The 25939-nt window shown below is 40.0% G+C and overlaps 1 protein-coding gene across 1 annotated transcript in view; it reads left to right on the forward strand.

Annotated features, from left to right (window-relative positions):
• The window catches only part of LOC121317747 (potassium/sodium hyperpolarization-activated cyclic nucleotide-gated channel 2-like), a 47371-nt gene extending 21474 nt beyond the window's left edge, over positions 1 to 25897 (forward strand). The window contains exon 5 of the mRNA XM_041253891.1: positions 25740 to 25897. Coding sequence (XP_041109825.1) covers positions 25740 to 25897 — 158 coding nt within the window. The remainder of the gene's footprint in view (positions 1 to 25739) is intronic.
• The last annotated feature ends 42 nt before the right edge of the window (positions 25898 to 25939 follow it).

The following is a 25939-nucleotide window of genomic DNA, read 5'->3' on the forward strand; positions in this document are numbered from 1 at the left end:
CCATAAGTTTGCATATAATAGAAGTCAGGCTTATTGGTCTGTAGTTACCTGGTTCAGTTTTGTTTCCCTTTTTGTGGATCGGTATTACATTTGCAATTTTCCAGTCTGTTGGTACAACCCCTGTGCATGATCTTTGTTAGCAGTTTGTAAATAACTTCTTTCATTTCTTTGAGTACTATTGGGAGGATCTCATCCGGCCCAGAGGATTTGTTTATTTTAAGAGCTCCTAGTCCCTTCAACACTTCTGCCTCAGTTATGCTAAAGTTACTTAAAACTGGATAGGAACTGGATGACATGTGGGGCATGTTGTCAGTATCTTCCTTTGTAAAAACTTTTGAAAAGTAATCATTTAATATATTTGCTATTTTTTTTTCTTCATCTGTGATTTTGCCATTTGTATCTCTTAGACATTTAACCTCCTCTTTGAATGTTCTCTTGCTGTTGTAATATTGGAAAAACATTTTGGAATTGGTTTTAGCCCCCTTAGCAATGTTCATTTCTATTTCTGTCTTGGCCTTTCTAACTTCCTTTTTGATGTGCGTTTGCAGTTCCGTGTACTCTTTCTGTGTACTTTGTTTTTGGTCCCTTTTTAACGCTCTGTAAAGTGCCTTTTTTCACTGAATATTTCTTTTAATTGATCTATTAAACCATTTTGGCAATTTAGTTTTACATTTAGATTTGTCAACTTTAGGGATGTAATTGTTTTGCACCTCTAGTACTACATTTTTGAAGAACAGACATCCTTCTTCTGTGGGTGTTTTCTCTATTTTACTCCAATCTACTTCTGTTAGTCTCTGTTTCATACCTTCATAGTTTGCTTTTCTAAAATTGTAAACCTTAGCTTTAGTTATTACTTTTGGGGTTTTAAAAAGCAGTTCAAATGAGACTATGTTGTGGTCTGAGTTTGCTAGTGGTTCTCTGACCTCTGTTTTAGTTATTCTGTCTTTGTTATTTGAAAAGATTAAATCAAGGCATGCCTCCCCTCTAGTCGGTGCCTTGACAAATTGTGTTAGAAAGCAGTCATTTGTCACTTCCACCATTTCAATTTCGTCTGTCGTGCTCCCCACCGGGTTTTCCCATTTTATATGGGGGAAGTTGAAATCCCCCATTAGTATGGCTTCTTCTTTGCTACACGCATTTCTAATGTCATTGTATAACAGATTATTTTGCTCACCATCTGAATCTGGCGGTCTATAGCATGCTGCTATTATTATGCCTTTTGAATTTTTGTTATTCTGAACCATATTGATTTGGCTTTATTTTCTTTGTCCAGGTTTAACACCTGGGCTTCAAGACTGTTTCTTATGTATAGCACTACCCTTCCACCTCTTCTCTCTTTCCTATACAGTGTATACCCACAAATATTATATTCGTCCCCATCACTCTCAACAATCAAGTTCCTGTAACACCTATCACATCATAGTTACTTGTTAGTGCAGTAGCTTCAAGTTCTAAAATTTTGTTTCTGATACTTCCAGCATTTAGATAAATACATTTAATGGTTGTCTTACCTGAGTTGTTGTCCTTGTTTTGATGCGGTCTCCCTTCTGTTTTTTTGTTGATTTCTCCCCCCTTCCTTTCTAATTATAATGCTTCTGAACCTTTTTTAGGTTACCTGTTACCTTGGAAACGTAGTTGTATTTCTGAAAGGAGAAACCACCCTCTAATCAGATATGCAATCATCAAACCATATAAATAACCTTGTTCATTTATTGCCCTTATCGTTCCTTGTTTGTCACGTCCCCCTCCATCCCTGCCTCCACCTTGCAGAGTGCCTTATCTAGGGGGAAGATGGCCTCGGGTACCACTTGTCCTGCCCTCTGGCATTAATTTTAATCTAATTCATATATTTAATTTTTTATAGTTTTGCCAGCACAGGGACAGCTAATGTGCTCCAGTGGGCAAGACTACTAAATCATTCATTTCATTCCATTGGTGGTTGTCTCCTTTTTGAATGTGAAATGAATTTTAGAATTGTAACTAAGTCTTTGTGCACCAGACAGCAGCACTCTTTTTTAAGTGTAGGTGCTACTGATACTAATGGAGACATTACTTGCAGTTGAATAAATACTGTGTCTATTTGTGTACATTGCCAGTCAGTATTGACCTAATTCAATTCTTTAGTTAGAGATTTCAAGAAGGCAAATGAGCCGTTTTAATGAAAAAAAAAAAAAGTGGTCAATAGTACAAAATTAATATTTTTGTTATCTTTTTGTATTCAGGGCAATCTATGTTGGCTGTAGCACAAGTACCCAGTGAACGGACAGAGCAGATGATGCATACATGTTCAAATATCCTTGCAGAGTTAAGTTAGTGTAAATGTTTGAAGTGTGTTCTGTTTTTGTATTACTTATAAATAAATTGACTTTTAATTGTTTGATATTTGCTTTCTTCTTGTTAAAAATGTTATAAACATAAACAGTAAAATCTTTTTTTCAGGTGATATGTAGTAAGGTAGTTCCTGGAAAGAAAATTGTCAGAGCAAAGTGGCATTCACTATCCAGCGCTCTTACAAAATATTGCAGATTTTCATGATCTATTTCAATAATAACATGGTTATCTTTTTCTATAAAAAAAAAAAAAAAACACATTTTAAAAAGGGCATATGTAGTAATTGAATCAGGTTCTATTAAGTTCAGTCCTTGCAGTAGAATACCAAGCACATACAATAAGTTAGAAAGCCTATTACAGGATACACCCTGGGGGAAACTAGAATGAAGCAAATTTCACTTAAGTGGGATTAACTCAATTTTTTTCTGTTAACAAAGATATGTCCTGTGGCCTTTTAAGTGTATTATTTTGTTTGGCTAATTTTAACATTTTAAATATATAATCAAACTACAAATGCCTTAAGCTCAAAAGGCTTACCTTGCAAATGTTCTACTGGACTATCTTCTTGTATATTTTGTTATTGGTTTTGCAGTTACAGCAGGCTTCCAAGACTGCCACATTAAAATATTTTTGTAAAGGTATAAAACCAAACAACAGCAACAATTACTCGCACCTTATTTTATGAATGTTGTTGTTGTATGCTAAGTTTCACTGCTAACCGTGTAACCTGTCACTGGTATACAATACATGAAAGCATGAACCTAGGAAAACAAGGAGGTTTTGCTATGCTGCCTCACACAAAAAGAACACAGTGGAGCTGAATTGACCAGCGAGCAGCTTGCAACAAATGAGAGTCGTCACTAACAACCTCCCAGAAAGGATATATCAATTCCTGAGTAGTTGAAAAGCAGCTGTGCCCTGACTTGTGTCAAGACGTTGTAGCTTCACAGTGAGTCATCAGCCTTTTATTTACACTTTCTGCAAGTGTTACTGAACACTGACTGATGTGTAAAATCCAGCAGCGTTTCATCTATCTGTTGTAATATTGTTTGCTGGTATTGAGTTTCAGACGACGACAAAGACGTACAGGTATAACTGACTAGTATATAAAATGCTTTCTTACTGTATCGGTTACAATATATTTTAGATGTAGTATGCTGTAAAGGAAAGTATGAACTGCTATATACAAAATATTTTGTTGCTGCACTTTTCAAAATGTTGATACCTAAAGGCTTTCATTGGTGACCTGCAGGTTTAATGTAGTTTTTGCCTCCAAAATCCACACGTTTTTAAATCTGCAATTAATTGATTGACAGATTTGTCACTTTTTAACTGATGTAAAAATAATTGATTAGTAATTTGCATATGAATTTGTGTATTTTTGCGTAGACATCACTATTACTGAATGGAGACAAAAAGGATTTGACACATGTGAATGCCAGGGCTGACATATTTCCAGGATACTCACCAGGTCTTTAGTACAGGGATATAATGTGTTGTTTTTTCTTATATATAGCTAGACCAAGTTATTAAAAAAGCCTGTCCCAAAACTTATTGAGAGGAATATACCAAAAAGATGTATTATCCTTTTAAAATAAAGTGTGATTACCTTTAAATACAAACATGTCCCACACATACAATAGGGCATATACAGATAAAAGACAAGATTGACGAACAAACTCAGCTGTGGATAAACATTTTCGCAGATGAATTTAAAAGATTAATACAGTATTAAAAACAAGTGAAGGGTAACAGTTCTAACAGTGGAGTATGAGCACATTCACAGTCTAGAAGTAATTTATAATATGAAACAATAGGAATCAGTCGACAAATCTCAAAGTACTGCCCTGGGTGACTTTCAATCCACTGTTGTGACTCTCGTTCTCTACAGCCTTTTTAACTCTACCCAGGATCTGAAAGGCTTTTGTTCTGTCAAGGTTTTATTTTCACTCTGTTCCATTCCAGTAGATTTGAATATTCATAGGAAACTGGTCTAAAAGGGGCTTCACAAGGTCCCACTGGAAGCTGCACAATAATTACTGTACTGTCTATGTCGGCACTTTCTCAAAACTATTCTATAATGTAACATGGATAAATCATGCAATTCTCTAAAATCTGTGTGCATGTTAGAAGATGTTTTACCACAAACCTTATTTTTTGTTGTGAATTTGTAAAATCCTTATTTTAGGTATTCACAATCAAATAGGACTTTATTCTACAGTAGGTGCAGTAAGTGTGTTAATACATATTAATTTAAACAATTTCCCTCAATTCCAGGTGAATTACAGGCTTTTGCTTGGGTTTTTTTCAGAAATGGCTTCCTTCTTGCCACTCTTCCATATAGGCCAGATTTGTGGAGTACCTCAGCTATTGACACATATACATTTCTCCCATCTCAGCCATGGAACGCTGTAGGTCTGTCAGAGTTGTCATTGACCTCTTGATGGCTTCTCTGACCAATGCCCTTCTTACCCGGCTGCTCAGTTTGGGAGGACGACCTGCTCTAAGCAGATTCTTGATGGTGCCGTATACTTCCACTTCTTAATGATAGACCTGACTGTGCTCCAAGGGGCTATTCAGTGCCTTTGAAATCTTTTTATACCCCTCTCCCGATCTTTGCCTTTCCACACCTTTATCCCAGAGTTGTTTTGAAAGCCCTTTGGTCTTCATGGTAGTATCTTTAGTTTGAATGCATTACCCAACTATGGGACCTTACAGTGACAGGTATATTTAATCTGAAATCATGCGAACCACTTGTATTGCACACAGATGGACTCCATTTAACTTACTGTGTGAGTTCTGAACGCATTTGATTGCGCCTGAGCTCATTTAGGAGTGTCATAACAAAGGGGGTGAATACTTGTCTAATGAAGACTTTTCAGGTTTCATTAGAAAGTGTTGAGTAGGTTGTGTAAATCAAAGGGAAAAAATCCCATTTAATACCGTTGTGGCATCAAAGGGTATGAATACTTTTGAATTGGGATTTTTTGCCAAAAAATTGTTGAATCTATTTCTTGTAACCTTTTTTCCTAATCTACAAACCAAACAATTTTCTACAAAAGATTTTTCCTAAAATTCTTTGTTTTTTTGAGAAATTTCTAGAAATTTTAAATTTCCATTGAAGTTTGTAAACTTTTGACTGCAACTGTGTGTGTGTGTGTGTGTGTGTGTGTGTGTGTGTGTGTGTGTGTGTGTGTGTGTGTGTGTGTAAGAAATAACCCACCCAGGATGTGTGGTAAAGAATTGTGTTGCCACACACCCTGGAGTGGTTTATTTTGCTTATAAAATGGCTTATTTATTTTTTCTTAATTGCGCAAACATGCTTTTTTAAGGAAGAAAATAAGAAATATATTATGTATCTTTCCACTGAGAAAAAAGTCCCTGAAAACTCTGTTTGATTGTAACACACACACACACACACACACACACACACACACACACATATATATAATTGAAAGCAGACTGATTTCCCACATCTGAGAGAGGATTCATGGAACAGCTAAACTGCACAGCGCTGGCTTTCTTTGTTCTGTTCTGACTAAATAAATACCACAGCCAATTGTTCTGTAATAATTAATGACAGAGATGAAAAAAAAAAATGTTGAGTGATTTTTAAATGCTGTTTTAGTTGTATGTTGACATTTTTACCTACAGAAGCACTGTTTAGATAATTGATACTATAAAGATGTAGTAATATTAATAGATAAGATAAGTTGGTCTATGATGTCATAGCCGTGCGGTAAGAATTATTACCGTACAGTCATGTGATCTTGTTCAGCCAATCACAGCATTTAATTTATCCAAGCCATAGACATGTTAGTAGTTTATATTTATCAATTAACAAAATGCAAAGTGAGTGAACAGAAGCTAAATTTAAATCAAATCCATATTTGGTGTGACCACCCTTTGCCTTCAAAACAGCATCAGTTCTTCTAGGTACACTTAGAACATAAGAAGAACATAAGAAAGTTTACAAACGAGAGGAGGCCATTCGGCCCATCTTGCTCGTTTGGTTGTTAGTAGCTTATTGATCCCAAAATCTCATCAAGCAGCTTCTTGAAGGATCCCAGGGTGTCAGCTTCAACTACATTACTGGGGAGTTGATTCCAGACCCTCACAATTCTCTGTGTAAAAAAGTGTCTCCTATTTTCTGTTCTGAATGCCCCTTTTTCTAAACTCCATTTGTGACCCCTGGTCCTTGTTTCTTTTTTCAGGCTGAAAAAGTCCCTTGGGTCGACACTGTCAATACCTTTTAGAATTTTGAATGCTTGAATTAGGTCGCCACGTAGTCTTCTTTGTTCAAGACTGAACAGATTCAATTCTTTTAGCCTGTCTGCATATGACATGCCTTTTAAGCCCGGAATAATTCTGGTCGCTCTTCTTTGCACTCTTTCTAGAGCAGCAATATCTTTTTTATAGCGAGGTGACCAGAACTGAACACAATATTCAAGATGAGGTCTTACAAGTGCATTGTACAGTTTTAACATTACTTCCCTTGATTTAAATTCAACACTTTTCACAATGTATCCGAGTATCTTGTTAGCCTTTTTTATAGCTTCCCCACATTGCCTAGATGAAGACATTTCTGAGTCAACAAAAACTCCTAGGTCTTTTTCATAGATTCCTTCTCCAATTTCAATATCTCCCATATGATATTTATAATGTACATTTTTATTTCCTGCGTGTAATCTTGCACAAAGTCAGGGATTTTATAGGCATATAGTCAGGTGTATGATTAAACAATTATACCAAACAGGTGCTAATGATCATCAATTCAATATGTAGGTTAAAACACAATCATTAACTGAAACAGAAACAGCTGTGTAGGAGGAATAAAACTGGGTGAGGAACAGCCAAACTCAGCTAACAAGGTGAGGTTGCTGACGACAGTTTACTGTCAAAAGTCATACATCATGGCAAGACTGAGCACAGCAACAAGACAAAAGGTAGTTATACTGCATCAGCAAGGTCTCTCCCAGGCAGAAGTTTCAAGGTAGACAGGGGTTTCCAGATGTGCTATCCAAGCTGTTTTGAAGAAGCACAAAGAAACGGACAACGTTGAGGACCGTAGACGCAGTGGCCGGCCAAGGAAACTTACTGCAGCAGATGACTCTCCACAGTCACTATATGACGTAGCAGCAGATTTCACTCTCGGTAGTATACGTCTGAAACACTACGAAGTTAAAGGGTGGGTAAATCGCTTTATCACACTAAAATGTATACAATTGACCAAAACTGTTTTTTTGTTTGTTTGGTTTTTTTTGCATGGAAACATGTCCCGAAGTCGTACAATATGCTTTGCTGGTTACTGAAATCTCAATCAACAACTGAAGACAGTCAAGAGGATAATTTCGTACCACTTAATTTGCACCGATGAAACATTACCTGGTTAACCGTGTTGAAGACACATATGGTTACTTGTAGAACTTAAGGATAAAACTGTATTAACTGTATTGCAACCTGTAGTACCTTGTATTGCAATCAGTATTTCACCTGCACTCATATCTAACCCTGATGTAACTATCAGCACTGTTATCTGCTCTTGAACTGCCCCGATATCAAATCGCACTGTGTTTTGTATTTGCTCTTATTAGGACTGGAGTCATTGTATTTTGTATCATTCTCTTAATTGTACTGTAATTCTTTATATATTTTTTGTATACAACTGTAAGAAATAAATAATAATAATAATAATATAATAATAATAAAATACAATACATACATCAAGAATTTGCATTAGTGCCGTTGCTTAGTCGAGCACAAGGTGATTTCTGTAAACACTTTCTGATTTAAGTATAGGTGTACTATCTGCTCAATACAAGTAGGTAGATGCTTATATCTTTTATATATAATTATTAGTTGAATAAACCTCTACCAAATGAGACCATTTTGCTGCCCGCTTTCCAGGCAGGTAGCAAATCCTCACTACTGCCTTAGAAAGTGAACATCTAGCCCTGTGTATGTACTAAATATACTTCATGGCATATTAGTCATTATCACAATTGTTTCATGCTTGTGTTAATTTTAACACCGTAGCTAGTACGGTTTAAAGAGCAAAGACTTTTCTATACCAAATGAGTACCTTAAAGATATATCTATCTATAAATAAATCTGGAAATATGTCATACAACACCCTATACAATATTCTCTCTCTCTCTCTCTCTCTCTCTCTCTCTCTCTCTCTCTCTCTCTCTCTCTCTCTCTCTCTCTCTCTCTCTCTCTCTATATATATATATATATATATATATATATATATATATATATATATATATATATATATATATACCTTATATATATATCCTATTGGAATTAAGCAATGGCAAGAGAATTTATTCCGTAGGGTAGGTGGAAGTCGGCCATTTAGGAAAGGGGTCGGAGCTACGGCACCCAAGCTCACTGACCCGGACAGTAAGCGGCGTGGCATCCAAGGATTGGAGGAGAGGATGCGCTCGTTAACCTAGGGGTCATGGGCGAGGGTATAAATAGGGGGGCGTAGATTCAGTGATCTGTTCCTTTGTAGATGGTTAGCAAAGAGACCTAGAAGGAGCCCGTAAATTGTGAAATAGAAACCACAAGTGTTCTGTGTATTCGTCTATCTCGTAACACTGTTTGTTTTGTGTTGTTTGTCTTTAAAGAACACTAGCACAATCCGGAGCTGTAGCCGCAGGCCAGCAGTATCCTGGACATCAACACTCACTTTTCACTTCGGAACTGTCTTTGCACCACTAGCATTAAAATCACGCACTGTCGGAACTGTGTCTGTGTTTGTGTTTTGTGTGGGTGAGGAAAGACGGGACTTTTGGTTGCGGGTCAAACCTGTGGGATTACAAACAGGAGTGATACACGTCGCTGTACCACTTCCATCATTGTTGTTGTTTGCAGGTTTTGCCATAAGGCTCTGGACATTATAATCATTAATAAACACCCTTGCACCTGTAAATCATTCGTCTGTGTGATTAATCCGCTCTGCACTGCACTCACCTGCACGTATTCATCACTTTGCCACACTGACATACACAACAAACCAGTCGCAGCAGCAGCTTCTAGAGCAGTGTTTCCCAACCCTGTTCCTGGAGGCGCACTGTGTCTGCTGGTTTTCATGCCAAAGCAGCGCTCAATTGTTTAATTGAACCGTATCAACAAACAGAGAGCTTCAAAATAACGGGAAAATGCCCATTTAATGACTTTATTAGTTCAATGGAGGGTTCAGTCAAGCAATTGAGCACTGCATTGGAACAAAAAGCAGCAGACATGGTGTGCCTCCAGGAACAGGCTTGGGAAAGACTGCTCTAGCTGTGCCTCCAGGAACAGGCTTGGTAAACACTGCTCTAGCTGTGCATCCGGGAACAGGCTTGGGAAACACTGCTCTAGCTGTGCCTCCGGGAACAGGCTTGGTAAACACTGCTCTAGCTGTGCATCCGGGAACAGGCTTGGGAAACACTTCTCTAGCTGTGCCTCCGGGAACAGGCTTGGGAAACACTGCTCTAGCTGTGCCTCTGGGAACAGGCTTGGGAAAGACTGCTCTAGCTGTGCATCCGGGAACAGGCTTGGGAAACACTGCTCTAGCTGTGCATCCGGGAACAGGCTTGGGAAACACTGCTCTAGCTGTGCCTCCGGGAACAGGCTTGGGAAACACTTCTCTAGCTGTGCCTCCGGGAACAGGCTTGGGAAACACTGCTCTAGCTGTGCCTCTGGGAACAGGCTTGGGAAAGACTGCTCTAGCTGTGCATCCGGGAACAGGCTTGGGAAACACTGCTCTAGCTGTGCCTCCGGGAACAGGCTTGGGAAACACTGCTCTAGCTGTGCATCGGGGAACAGGCTTGGGAAACACTGCTCTAGCTGTGCCTCTGGGAACAGGCTTGGGAAAGACTGCTCTAGCTGTGCATCCGGGAACAGGCTTGGGAAACACTGCTCTAGCTGTGCCTCCGGGAACAGGCTTGGGAAACACTGCTCTAGCTGTGCCTCCGGGAACAGGCTTGGGAAACACTGCTCTAGCTGTGCCTCTGGGAACAGGCTTGGGAAACACTGCTCTAGCTGAGCCTCTGGGAACAGGCTTGGGAAACACTGCTCTAGCAGACCAACTGCTTTCCTCAAATATTGGCAGTTGTCTCTAATTTACAATAAAGAGCCAACTGCCAAAACAATCAAACAATTAACAAATAATAATAATACAACTAAACAATACAATTAAAACAGTTAAACAATGAAATTAAACAAAAACAATTAGCTTGGCAGGGAGGCTTTTCACTCTGCCCTGCTACAATGTATACAGTATATATTTCAATTAAAGACCAAACACAGATTTTTTTTCAGACAGTGGTAAATCAGAAACGAATTGACTGGGATTTTTACCATGAAAGAAACAAATCCATTCTAGTAATTTAGTTGTATGATGTATGACCTGATTAATGTAATACACTTGTTTGCACTGTAACCACAGACTGACCTACAGACCATTCCAATCAGTGAGTCCAGCATTCTTATTCTGGAACCATAAGCATGCAATACTACAATTCCAAATACATGCATTCGGCATGTTTTGGAATGCAAGCTCTCCATAGCCTACCTTGTACTTCCATTTTAAGAAATATTAGTTTACTTCAATATTATATGATGGCGTTTGACTGCCAATGATTTCTGTGCATTCTCTTTGTTTGAGCAGTTTATTTATAGCTATTTGTGTGTTTTTTTTTCCCCAAAGATATAGATCCTTTTTTTCTGTAAAAAATGATTTACAAGAGCTGCTCTTTCAAAGAAGCCACTGTGTATTGGTCTGAATATGTCAGCACCACAGTGTTTGTAGACTCCACAGGAGCTTACTTGATACCTTGTTCATTTCAATACTTGAATAAATATGTTTGTGGTTCAGTCGTTTTGATAGTCAGCACATTCATAAATCAGTAAATACAGCTGTTATTAGTTACCAGGTGTATTGTTTTCACCTTGTTTTCACTTAGGGAACCAAAATGAATCTTACCTGTCATATTGTATGTTTCAGCCTTTACAGTAGTTTGGGACTGATTTATGTAGATCTTTCACAAACGTAATTTCAATCTTTTTTGGTGAAAGTAAAATCAATCAATCAATACTTTATTAGTATTGATTAGAGGAGAAACCTCAAAATGGAGTGTGGTAATCAGTGGAGTACCACAGGGATCAGTATTAGGTCCTCTGCTCTTCCTAATCTACCTTAATGACAGATTCTGGTATAGTAAGCAAACTTGTTAAATTTGTAGACAATACAGAAATAGTATGAGTGGCAAACACCATGTGATCTAGACAGCATTCAGAACTGGGCAGACACATGGCAAATTACATTTAATAGAGAAAAGTGTAAGTATTGCTGTATGCAAGCAATAACAATGTGCATTATAAATACCATATGGGAGATACTGAAAATGAAGAAGGAATTTATAAAAAAGATCTAGGAGTTTATGTTGACTCAGAAATGTCTTCATCTAGACAATGTGGGGAAGCTATAAAAAAGGCCAACAAAATGCTGTGATATATAGTGAAAAGTGTTGAATTTAAATCAGATATATAGCACCTTTCAGACAAAAAGTATATCAAAAAAAGTTCATAAAAAACAGGAGAAAATCCAAAATTTATATAGAAATGAAAGAAAAACAGAACTAAATAAAACTTTTTTTTTTTTTTTTTTAAAGCAGATGACAAACAAGTTTTACCTTTCATTTAGGGCTCAAAACTGCCGAAGTTTGCCACTCATTGCGTGACATTAACAGTTTGGTTTCACAAGAGCTGCTGCAAATTGTATTTTGGTGTAAATGAGGATCTGTCTCCTTTTTTACAATGTATTTGTTGTAACACCTTTAATGGCGTTGTAACAGCTCTAATGGAAAGTAAAACCAAGGTTTGCACTGCACTGAAGTATTTGCCTGACAATAGCAACCGGAGTAGAGAAAAACAAGAACAAACTGAGATAAAAATCTTCACAGTCCTCAAAAAAAATAAAAGGGTGGCAGGTTACAGAAATGTGACTGATTTATAATGCGCTGACTTTCATCTCATTGTCACATTCAGCTTCTTCATAGAGCAGCGACCAGTGTGCTGGATGGGGATGCTGACAGGATGCATAGGGTTAGACACACAGACACCAAAGACTTCATCTGTAGCATGGCCTTGAAATTTCAGGTGCACTTTAAAAAACATGTACATTAACAACGCTGTGACAAGCAGTTAAAATGTATTAGTGCATGCCTGACAGGGAACCAGTGATAATGCAGTTTGTGCTGATAAGAAGTAAGAACATTGATTTCAAATGGATTTAGCACTAGCATAAGATTATTTGATAATCTTTATTAAAGCGTGCACTACTTTTGGTAACGGGTTATATAGCATGGCATAAATTAATATTAAATAGATATGCAATTGCATATTAAATGAATGTTAAGTTAATATTTAATAGATATGCAATTGATATTAAATCTACATTCAATTATTCCTTAGTTTTCATTAACATTTAAGTCAGATTAACTGTATTTTCAATTAAAAACATGTAAACAATGGGAAATGATTACATATTTTCAAGGGTAACAAAATGTAATATAAATGGACATGATATGTAATTATATTTTCAATTGACATTTGGTTAACATTTAGAAAGAAACCAGCTATTGTATATTTATTAAATATTAATTTAACATTCAATTAATATGTAATTGCATATCTATTTACTATTACTTTATGCCACGCATAAAGAAAAAAACAAGTGTAGGATTTTCTCTATCAATTTCTGCCTTTTTTTATTTTTGTGTCTCAAGAGTGAGTGCAGTTTTGACAGTGTCTATTCTGAGCTTACTGTCAGGGGCGTGGGATAAGCAGAGGCAGAATTCCACAGCATCGCACAGGAACCCACAACACTGGTGACAACTTATCCTGCAAGGATGAAAACAACTGGGGCCCTGCCGTCCTGTCTTCCATTCTCACGCTATATTATCTGCGTCTTATCTGCATATTATCAGCTTAATAATCATATATTTCGGAGAGCTGCTCATGTAGAAATTAATCTGAAACAAAAACACATTGGAAATGTGAAAAAACGTCTAGCTATAAAAAGTGCCCAGCCATTTAAAGTGGAGAAATCAAAAACACAAGCCAAGTTTCAATAAACTACTAGGGTAACCTTGAACAGCACAAAGCAAACAGGCACAACTGTAAAACCCATGGGGGCCAAGGTTGCCCCAATTGTTTCTATTAACTTGGCTTGTGTTTTTCATGTAAGTTCGATCTGCTTTTATTGTGCCTTTTCATACACTGTGTTGTATGTCCTCTGTGTGCTGCCATTGCTGGTAGTGTCATGTGAGCTTTTCAGTGTGTTGATGTGTAAATAAATCCTGTTCGCCTGCGGGGGGTGTATCAACGTCAACCCCCGTCTCGATCTTCAGCCTGTCACTCTGCAGCGAATGCACGCACCCACACGGCAGACAGCTACTCTGTCACAAGCACTAATACCTTGTATCTTCCTAAACAAGGGATTTAGGGGAGCTCCCTAATAAAAGCAGATTCTCAAAAGAATACTTGTGTGAATATAGTAATTGTTCCAGCTGTGTATAATGGTATTTAAAACAGGATTCACTTTCACATATCCACCTGTACTCTGGTCCCACCGCAGTCAGATACACGGTGGATTGTTGTATGTTACTTTGAAACACATTCCTCTTCAATGTGCATATGCTCACTTAAGATGTATTTGACTCCGAATGGTAGCGTTTCCAAATACACTCTGTTAAGCATCTCTTCAGTTGTGTAACACATCAAGACCAAGCACTGAAGTTCTCACACGTTCATCTGTGCTGATCGTGGGATTGAGGGAACATCTGCAAATTAGAATTAGTAAATGGAACAGACATTTTCATTAAGCAGCTAGATAGTAAATACATACAGTAATGATATCACTGAGAGAGTAAAAGACAGATTTTGGAGGAAGGGAGATGTCTCTCAATCAATTATCAGATATTGCTGACACTCAATCTAAATGACCAATTATTAGATATTGTTGACTTTTAATTAAAAAATCTCATTTTGATCAGTTATTTTGATTTTAAATAATGTTCTCCTTCTAACTGTAAGAAATGTCTGCTGATAAATGCATGCTAATTCAGTTTATGATATGGAAATCAACATTCCCCTAGAATTGGTGATGATGAGCAAGGGAATGCCCCCAAGCACAGTCACGGATTGTTTTATGTAAATCTATTTTACATTTTCAACTCCCTCTATGCTGATGGCTTTAGCCTCTTTGGAAGAAGGTTGAAATGTGCTTTCTTTTTGCAGTACTAGCTAAGAAATGATGTGATTCAATGCCTAGCTTCTTTATTACTCTTTAATTAATTCAGTATATGTTGGTCCTGGATTCATGCTTTCTCACAATATTTACAACACACGTATTTGACATTAACCCTTTTTTTTCTAGCAAAAGAATAATTACGTTAGCTCTGTCTTCATGAAAACTTTTTATTCTAATTTGTCATTTTTGTTCAGGTGGTTTTATGTTTCTGTAATGAAATAGGTTTGTGTGCAGTAGCAATGGGGTATTGAACCAGGTTTGTGTGCAGTAGCAATGGGGTATTGAACCAGGTTTGTGTGCAGTAGCAATGGGGTATTGAACCAGGTTTGTGTGCAGTAGCAATGGGGTATTGAACCAGGTTTGTGTGCAGTAGCAATGCAGTATTGAACCAGGTTTGTGTGCAGTAGCAATGCAGTATTGAACCAGGTTTGTGTCCAGTAGCAATGGGATATTGAACCAGGTTTGTGTGCAGTAGCAATGGGATATTGAACCAGGTTTGTGTCCAGTAGCAATGGGGTATTGAACCAGGTTTGTGTGCACTAGCAATGGATTTTCAATATATAGTAGCAATGGATATTCAATATCCCATCCCAATGGGGTATTGAACCAGGTTTGCTTGCAGTAGCAATGGGCTACTGAACCAGGTTTGTGTGCAGTAGCAATGGGGTATTGAACCAGGTTTGTGTGCAGTAGCAATGGGGTATTGAACCAGGTTTGTGTGCAGTAGCAATGGGGTATTGAACCAGGTTTGTGTGCAGTAGCAATGCAGTATTGAACCTGGTTTGTGTGCAGTAGCGATGGGGTATTGAACCAGGTTTGTGTGCAGTAGCAATGCAGTATTGAACCTGGTTTGTGTGCAGTAGCAATGGGGTATTGAACCAGGTTTGTGTGCAGTAGCAATGCAGTATTGAACCTGGTTTGTTTGCAGTAGCAATGGGGTATTGAACCTGGTTTGTGTCCAGTAGCGATGGGGTATTGAACCAGGTTTGTGTGCACTAGCAATGGATTTTCAATATATAGTAGCAATGGATATTCAATATCCCATCCCAATGGGGTATTGAACCAGGTTTGCTTGCAGTAGCAATGGGCTACTGAACCAGGTTTGTGTGCAGTAGCAATGGGGTATTGAACCAGGTTTGTGTGCAGTAGCAATGGGGTATTGAACCAGGTTTGTGTGCAGTAGCAATGCAGTATTGAACCTGGTTTGTGTGCAGTAGCAATGGGGTATTGAACCAGGTTTGTGTGCAGTAGCAATGGGGTATTGAACCAGGTTTGTGTGCAGTAGCAATGGGGTATTGAACCAGGTTTGTGTGCAGTAGCAATGGGGTATTGAACCAGGTTTGTGTGCAGCAGCAATGCAGTATTGAACCAGGTTTGTGTACAGTAGCAATGGGATTTTTAACCAGGTTTGTGTGCAGTGGCAATGGGATTTTGAACCAGGTTTGTGTGCAGCAGCAATGGGGTATTGAACCAGGTTTGTGTGCAGCAGCAATGGGGTATTGAACCAGGTTTGTGTGCAGTAGCAATGGGGTATTGAACCAGGTTTGTGTGCAGCAGCAATGCAGTATTGAACCAGGTTTGTGTACAGTAGCAATGGGATTTTTAACCAGGTTTGTGTATAGTAGCAATGGGATTTTTAACCAGGTTTGTGTGCAGTGGCAATGGGATTTTGAACCAGGTTTGTGTGCAGTAGAAATTGGTGTGATTGTTTTTTTGTTTATATTTATCAAAAGCCTTTAATACTAGATGTGGATTTAATGGAGTCTGTGGGCTCTATTTTTCCTAGAGGATATATCTATTAGCAGGAAATTAGATTGCATACTGAGTCATGACCTTTGTAAATGGAAAACACTGTTATTTGAATCTATGCACTCAACTAGGAGAGGAGTAGTTTTAAAAGATCAGATGCCTTGCCTCTCGGGCATATTCACGTTATTCACAGTTATCAACAGCGTTCCCCTTTCATCTTATTATTATTCTGCTGTAAAGGTGATGTTTTTACATTATAGTCATTTTTACTGTATAGAGCTTTTTCAGCAAAGTAATTTACATCAACAAGATGGAGTTGGAGTGTGGCGGTATATAATGAAGCAGGTAAGCTGTCTGTTTTGGTGTTCCAGGCCAGGCAGTGGCATGGTCGGCCCCAAGGCTGTGCAGAGACTCCCTTATGCAGAGATGCCCCATTGTGGTGGTCGTGCAGGATTGTGGGTTGAATGTTAATTGGAAGAGTTTCTGCCTATCACTAAATGCACCCAAATCACTTGTATATAATAAAATTGAATATTATATAATTATATAATTATATAATAATATTATATTGGGCACTACTGACAAAGCTTACGATGTCTGCTTATAATATATAATATTGATATTTACATTTATCAAACTGATTGCTCTGAGGAAGATGCTAGCAGCGTCAAAATGTTAGTACCTTTGTATGGACTATAACTGTCTCACATACATGGATTAATTAAAGTTACACTATTCTGAAATATCCATGCAGCCTATTCTAATTCACTGTGCTGTTGTGATTGAGCACCTGCTGCTGTTTGAAATGTACCTGCTGTGCCATCAATTGAGACCAGTTTTATGAATATCAAACGTTATTTAATTACTCTCCATGGGACTTGCAATGCAAGGGTTAACTCCTCCTATGAGGCAGCCTGCTGATTGAAGGCGGGGTCAGGGCGATGAACTGGTGAAGTGCATTTCAGACCATTCATGTGAGAAGCTGTGAGAAGTAAAGGTGCCAACACATGGAGAATATAAACTGCTTATTTAAGAGGGCACGAGGGCCGTGCTAATGCAGTGAATCCATTGTGCAATGTAATCGATTGCTCTGGATGCTGACACACAGTCAAGTGGAAGAGACCAGAAGAAGCCTGTTTGTACTGTCTTCAGGTTTGCGTGTTTGAACGTTCTGTTACTGGTTGTTCAGTTTTGAGGCGCAGCGAGTTCAGAGATAACCCTCATTTCGAATGGAAAGAGTTGTGGACTTGTTAATGGGAACAGGTTAGATGTATTCACTCTGAGAAGAACCTGCTGGAGTGATACCTCTGACTGTTTAAAGAAACAAACTCAAAACCCTGTCCACATTCCAGGATTGCTAACACGAGCATTACTGGACCCCTTACTTCCCATAACGGTCTCTGGACCCTCTGGCTCAGACATGCCTCCGCAACTCAGATATACACCCTGTGGCTCAGACATGGCCCCACAACTCAGACACACTCCCACAACCCAGACACACACCCGGCAGCTCAGACACACACCCCACAGCTCAGACACCCCCACCCACAACTCAGACACGCCCCCCGCAACTCAGACACACACCCTCTGGCTCAGACACGCCCCCACATCTCAGACATGCCCCCACAACCCAGACACACACCCGGCAGCTCAGACACACATCCTGTGGCTCAGACACACACACTGTGGTTCAGACATCCCCCGCAGCTCACACACCCTGTGGCTCAGACACGCCCCCAAAACTTAGACACACCCTGTGGCTCAGACACACACCCCACAGCTCAGACATGCCCCCCACAGCTCAGACACGCCCCCACAACGCAGACACATCCACCCTAGATGTCCACCAGCACAGCTGGGCGCTCAGGATTATTCAACTCAGCAGCACCCCTTCAGGTGTTGTGCAGTACCTTAAAATGTAGACATGTGAATTGTACTGTTCTACATACCCAGGCATACACTTCAAGTATGTCTTAAAGCCTGTAACTTCAGGCATCCTATATGCTGCAGTGTAATTGGTTATCTCAATGGAAATGAAACCCTACAGTCTACTCCCAAGCACATGTATAATCTTGTTTCCATCCTAGTGGAGCCTCTTCTAATGAAGTGAGCAACTCCAAGCCAGAGAAACAGGATGATTGCTCAACCAGCACCCTTGAATGAATCTACAATAAGCTTAACGTTTGGTTTGAATCACTTTCTCTTGCTCAAGGGTTCTCAGTATTGCCAGAGTCAGAGCCAGCAAGGTGAGAGAATGCATTGCCCGTAGTCTTTGGCAGAACAGAAAGAACCCTCACAGCCCTTGCATGTGTATGTCTGCCCCAGTACCTGGAAGTATAATTGTGGGTATACGGTCCCCTTCCCCTGAGGATTCTTACACTGCTTTGCTGCCAACGACACACCCACATGGGAATAAGACATTGCCTTCTGCAAATCTGAATTCTGAAAAGGTGATTTTTAACGTGCATTTCAGAAGAATACTTAGGCACTTAATAATCCATTACGGCAAGCCTAATAAACCATGTATAGGCCAGGGGATATAGGTAAGTTAGCCTTATTTCGGTCTCCTGGAGAGAGTCGCCAGTCAGATGGCTCACCAGTTTGGCCTTGTGATCTGTACTTACATGTATGTAGTGTCTTTTTGTCCGGGGCTCTCTCTGCACTCATCCGTGCAGCACAGACAATGTTTTATTGAACGTTCTGACTCAACAGTAAACAAACCCGCAAGAAGAAATGGGGGAGGATGGAAGAACGATTCCACCTCTGGGATTGGGGCTCTGGAAATTCAGATTTGGAGTAAGATACTACACTTGATATCAGCGGAGTACACAATCATGTAATAACACGGTCATAGTTGGGTAACAATAAATATGTTATGATCTTGCATAGTAACTACTGGCACAATAAGTGTGCAATTACATGGAAATCAGGTAACTATATCAGGTAACAGAATATTGTTGACAAGATCATGTCCATGTAAGTACACAACAGTTAACATGTTCGAGCAGGGACAATTACCCAGTTATAACAATGCAATTGCATGGATATTCCTGTACTGTAATCTAACAAAGAGTGAGGTTTCACTGGGCACACAAGAACAGTTTGTTCCTCAGGAAAACATTGCTGCTGTTTACAGACAGCTCCACTGACAAAAACATGTTTTACTTGAATTGTTCTTTGGTTCATTTACTTTAGTTGCAAACCCTGCTGCTGTTCACATTTCCTTATTTGAATTGGGTCAAATAAGTAAAGAAACATAACAATAGAACAAACAAGCATGCATATTTGCACAGTACCACATGCAATACTAAAAACACAATGGTAACACTATGTATCACAATGTTTGTTCCTGGGTAGCAAGTGTTATTAATGTATGTAAATTTACAGTATAATCGTAAATCTCGAAAAAACTACTCACTTCTAAATCTTTTGTGGTCATTTTTGTATTACTTTAGTATAAACAATTTGTTAATGTTAATTTGGATTAATATGTTGTTTTTTTCTGACTTTATGTAACTAAAAGACACACATTTGCCCGTTTTCCCATTGGAAATAGTGATATTTTGAAATATCACTGTCCTGGTCACAAAAGCAAAGTTTGTGGAGAATAATAGCCATTTTCTATGCTTTTGAGGCATAAGCAATTAGGAAATAACACTCACTACCCAGGAACCAAAAAAAAAGAAATTGCTACACGGTGTAATCATTGCTATCTTTACAATGGGATGTTTGTATATTAAGAAGATTTAAGGGTTTGAAACAAAGACGGTTATGAAAAACATAATTTCATGAACAGAAGGAAGTATTAATATATACAAAAAACACAAACCCATCCTTAAACACTTCAGGCTTCGTTCACTTAAAGGTGGTAAATGACCAGAATTACCACGTGGCAGGGGGGAAGCCACATCGTGAGCAAAAATGAAGCAGCGGTCGGTCTATTCATTAAGGTGATTATATGCACAAATAAAGCAAGCAAAATGATTAATTTGTAAGTTGTCACATCGCACTGGATTCATTGAGATCCCATGTGATGTATAGCGAGGGTTATGTAGTGTAGTCGGTTCCTGGAGCGGGACGTCTCGTTTATAAGGCTAGCTCTCGCCCTGTGTGGCACCTTTTATTTGTAGTTTTTGTACTGTGTTTTATTTTGCCTTTTGTACAACTTGCTCTATGTGTCCTCTGTGTGTTACCATCGCTGGTAATGTCACATGACCTCTTTGTTTACTTTCTTTTTGTGTGAATAAATCCTGTGCGCCTGTGCTGGCATTTCAACTCCACCTCCATTGTTTCTCTGTATTGCTTAAACAGCGGTTACCCACACACATGACACGAGCACCCTGTCACAACATGTTTTCAAATATCTGTATTGTATCTTAACCCAGGTCTGACATTACAATTTTCCCTTTCCAGTCTGATGTTGGACCCTGTCCAACATCAAAAAGATGTAAAGCAGAGGTCTCTAGTCATTTTTTCTCTGGAAAAAGCAGAGGGAACCTTTCAATGGCTGAGTGAGACCGATAGGAGCCGAATGAAGCTGGAAAAAGGGTGTATCTCATAGCTCCATGCACCACAGAGATAACATGGACACAAACAAAGGAGATAGCTGCTTCTGCATCCAGTGCTCAAAGAATATCACAGACATTTGCAGACCTTTTTGAGATGTTATAGTAATAAAATAATGACTTGGATCGCATTATTGAGGAGTTTGGTGATAAAACGAGTGATCAGGAGAGGATTTATCAGTGTTCATGTCTATAAAGTATGTGGTAAGGTATGTGAAAAACACAGCGAACAAGGGGTGGGGCTTGGCTGGAGATACAGTACTGAGTGTCCTTTTGTGATTCAATGCCTTTTAAATCTGTTTTACATTGAAAAAAAAAATTAAAACAGAGCGTCTAAAATAAACAGCGAGCGTGAAAATAAATTGCACCTGACGCTTCCGACTAGCGTTGAATAAATGGACTGTAAAGGGTTAATAGCAAACATCATGATGACTATTTGAATTGTTAGTTTTGAATGATTGACTCACTAACTGAGGTCTGTGCCAATGTATGTCATGGTCAGGCTGTGTCTGTTCACTACAGCTTGATGAAGCCTGTGTCTGTTCACTACAGCTTGATGAAGCCTGTGTCTGTTCACTACAGCCTGATGAAGCCTGTGTCTGAGTATATGAATTGTGATGAGTAGTGTTAGTAAATGTATTTTTGTTATCAACACAGAAAAAAACAAGTTCTCATTGCTAAGCTTGCTTTTAGTCCTATTGCTTTCATATGCAGCAATATAGCTGTTCATAGATTCATAGACATCACCCCACCCCCCAACCCCCCTTGAATATGTGGGGAGCAGAGCTGATATTTCTTTGTTTATAAGGCAGGGTGTGAAAATAGATCTGATGGACCTCTGATCTGCTGTGAAAGTAAGTGTTTGTGTTTATGTGCAGTAGCAATTATATTGTGAAGATGCGGAGCCTGACAGTCGCTGCTCCAGGGCAGGCCTGTTCACTTCCTGCAGATGCTGCTTAATCCATTGAAGGTGATGAAACCTGAAGGCAGCTGAGAACAGGTGGGATCATGACTGACACAATGACGGTCTGTATAGACATGCAACCAGCGAACAAAACAGTGCACTTAGCTAACAGGCTCCCGCTGCTGCTTTCACTACCAGTACCAACAACGCTGCCTGTCAGCTTGGTATTCAGAGCTAGAATTGCTCAGCTGTAGCTGCTATCAAAGTTCTGTTTCTAAGGAATGTTTCACAGCAAACAGCACACACAGTAGTTGTTAAACTATACAACAGAACCCCAGCTTTTACCAAACAGGCAGAGGTGGCTCAAAGGCAATGTCTGTGCCTAGGCCTATAAGACCTAATTCAAATCAGACCAAACAAGCAAGAGATGAACCAGACAATTCTGCAGCCCAGCTTTGCACTGAGAGTACCAGTCAGAGCCATTGTTAGTGTGGGGTTGTAACAATGCACCTCATACTATATTGTTTTTTACATTAATAAAGCCAATTTGGTTTTTGCGGGGTACGACCTGCCAGTGTGCTAATGTTTCATGAAAGCCTCTAATCAGTCAGTTTATGTCAGATCAAGCAGGAGTGGCACTGCCCTATCAGAGATTGCTTGCCCTGAAAAAGCAATGCAGCAGTACTATAAGTTCTATAACTATAAGTTCTGTCATCCAGAAGTTCAAAAAACAAAAAAAAACTAAGGGATACTTTTTAAAAATATTGTCCATCCAGGTCAGTACTTGTGTAATAATATGTTATCGATACCTTTATAATGATTTATTTTGACATTCTTTTGAGTGTGCCATTGAGATGAAGGCTCTTATACTGTATTGTAAGTGTATCAGTCATTTCTTCTAGACTACAAAAGGCTATCACTTAAAGGAGGCTGAATACCAGCTTTACAAATTCAAAGCTATATTATTACATAAGCAGTTTTACTTATTGTGCAGAGACATGCCTCAGGTTTAAAAAACAGCAGGAAATGAACAGCCTTGCATTATTAGTTCTTCAAGTGCTTGAAACGTTGACCTAAATAACAATTTTTTTTTTAACTTGACAGGATTATAAAATCACAGCAGAGCAAGGAGTGGGCAACACGCTGATGTGCTGTAACCCTAACAGCGTGTGGCACAGGAGTCAACAGGGTGCGAATAACCCCACTCACGCTCTGTCGACTGTGTGCCAGCCTGCCGGTGAATGCACTTCTAATAGAAGACTGTCCTGCAATGGCTCAGCATGGAAGCTGTTTCTTCAGTTATAAGTAGATACTGTACATGTAAGCATGCATAAGAAACAATTCTATTTGTAAATTAATCAAAGCAAACCTGAGCACCTGTATTATTATTAATATTTTTTTCTTAGCAGATGCCCTTACCCAGAGCGACTTCAAAAAATACATGTCAAGAATTCCAGTACAATCAAGAGCAAGATACAAAATACAATGACTTCAGTCCTAATAAGAGCAAATACAAAACACAATACAATTTGATATTGGGGCAGTTCAAGAGCAGATAGCAGTGTTGATCAGAGGGTTCTACCCCCTTGAACACTGATTGGTTCCCTTTCAAGTACGAAATGTAATCATCACCGAATGGGTGTTTACCTCCTAAAGACCCGAGACCTGAATAAGATATAACAAAGCTGCTCAGCCGAGCCTCTGTGACACAGTCATGCCCGCCCTCGAGGGTATAAAGACTGCACGCACAGATCTCAGCGCCATCTTTCCTTTCAAGAACTGACCTAACAGGAGAGACTATTCAGATAAGTACTGTTACTTTTTCTGCTATAGATTTTCACATTTTTTCACAAATTATATGTGATATTAAAAATAATCGCTGTATTAGTTTTACTAATTATACGTATTTGTGCACTACAGCCTGTTGTTTGTTACGTTCCACTGCGGTCTTGTGCCCCGCGTGAAGCCAGCGGCTTTAGTCACTCCTTCCCAGGGATCAAGCAACATAACTCGGATGATTTTGTGCTCTCCCCCCAGGCTGCAATGGCTCCAGCTGAAGTTATTTTATTCTCGTTTTGGCTTCGGCCAAAATTACAAGATGGTTTATATAACTAAAGTAATTGTTATTGCTGTATTTTGTTAAGAAAAATATATTTCTTTTCTCATTGTGTTTTTTCTGTTTGTACAGAGACTAAGCGCAGGCCTGTCTGCAGCATGGTGCTGCGGCACATGTGTAGGGAGAGCAGCTGCGGGGCTAACAGCAGCACTGTGCAGGACCAAGATACTTGCTTCGGTTGTTGTTGCTGGCAAGATCACCCATTGTATCTTGATGCTGTTTTGGTGACAGCTGTAGCATCACCATTACAAAGCCTGTTAGTCCATTCTAACAAGCAGGCTTCCCTCATTCTCGTGTGAGTACTGACTGAGTGGTTTTACCAGTAACTTGCAAAGATGGGCATCCCTGTACAGTGTTACCCTCGGTAACTGTGAACCGGTGGACCCGTACTGTACTGGTACCAAGGTCACCAACCCGCTCCGTTTCTGACCCGGTACCGTACCGAACTGGGGCTGAGGTTACAGCACCGGTAACCCGCTACAACAGATGCTTACGTCTCCTGTCCAGCACCAAGCCTGTCTTGTTCGTGTCTTGACCCGCCCCATTGTTGTCTTTAAGCAGGCTGCGGCAGCACCTGTACATTGTTAATGACACTGCATTGTTACTTGCATAATGCCTTGGTTTTAGCCAGGTGAGACATTCACATGCAAGACGTGTTGAGGACAAGCACAGCAGGGCCTCTTTCTGCCTGGGGCCAGAGCATGCAAAGGAGGCACTGGTGAACCACCGTTTCTGCGACTTTTGTGCATATTTCTCCAAGCACACAATCACCCTCTGTTAGAGAGATGGTTGCGGCCTCACACCATGACTCTGTGGTAAGGGAGAGCGGATGATGCCCCCAGGAAAGTAGCCCATGCAGGAAGCTGTCTTTGTGGTCAATCTTGTCCTCCTCTGCCTCTCCTTGTCCTCCCTGAGGAGGAAGAAGTCACCGTTCCAAGCGATAGGCAGACTCGGAATAGATGGAGAAGCTCTGGGCAGCAGCTTTCCACCAAGGAATGGAGCCACAGAGTTACTGAGTGAACGTTCAGCGCCGCCTGTCCCCTGGGGTCCCCGAGGGCTATGAGCACAGTTTGGCAGCAGGATAAAGTGATCTCCCTCGCCGCCTCTGAGGAGCTGAGACAAGGCAGTCCATCTCTGATGATGAGCCTACCACCTCTTGTTGAGATCCAGTCATCTTGGGGTCACCGGCTACAGCTGTTGTTTCCTGGTCTATGAACACTCTATTTAGGGTGCATGGTGTAGAAAAGCGGGGCGCTGCCCAATTTCCACTGGTGGAGGCTTCAATTATCGTGTTGGTATGGGCGCCTAATTTAGCGCTCCTGTCCAAGGATGCTATCTGCCCCAACAAACTGGGAGTGCCGAGTCTCTGAGGTGATCCTCAAGTATCCCTATTTAGCCAGTGCATTCACCACATGGCTGGGCAACTTTAATAGTATTCTGGTAGTCTACCAGTCCTATTTGCTGAGGTCCTTCTATGAGAGCCACAGGCCCACACCACCACAACTGGATGAGCTGCGTGTGGTTAAAAAGAACCTGGTCTGTCTGTCAAAACTGAACAGGCAGGCTCTAGGCAGAAATGTGGCTGCTCTGGTAGCTGCACACAGACATCTTTGGCTTTCCTAGGCATACATGCCTGATGGGGACAAAGCACCGCTGTTGGACGCCCGATCACTCCAGGGCATACGGGTACCGCATGAAGGAGCTGGCGTGCTTGCTTCCGAAGCAATCACCCCCAGTGTGCAAACCAGCTGAAAACTATCTCCTTAGGCCCCAGCAGCCTCAAAGACAGGCACAGCCGACTGCGCCTCCTGCCAGTGGTGGTGTTCAGAACCGACCCGTGGTTGACTGTAGAGGCGACAATAGGTTCTGCTGCCCGGTACAGACAGAAGCCTCAAGCCAAGCCACAAGCTGTGCAGCAGCCCTAGGAGTTTTATTATACACATTTTTATTGCCTGTGTGCAGTACCT

The sequence above is a fragment of the Polyodon spathula genome, chromosome 6 (genome assembly GCF_017654505.1).
Source record: "Polyodon spathula isolate WHYD16114869_AA chromosome 6, ASM1765450v1, whole genome shotgun sequence".
NCBI lineage: Eukaryota > Metazoa > Chordata > Actinopteri > Acipenseriformes > Polyodontidae > Polyodon > Polyodon spathula.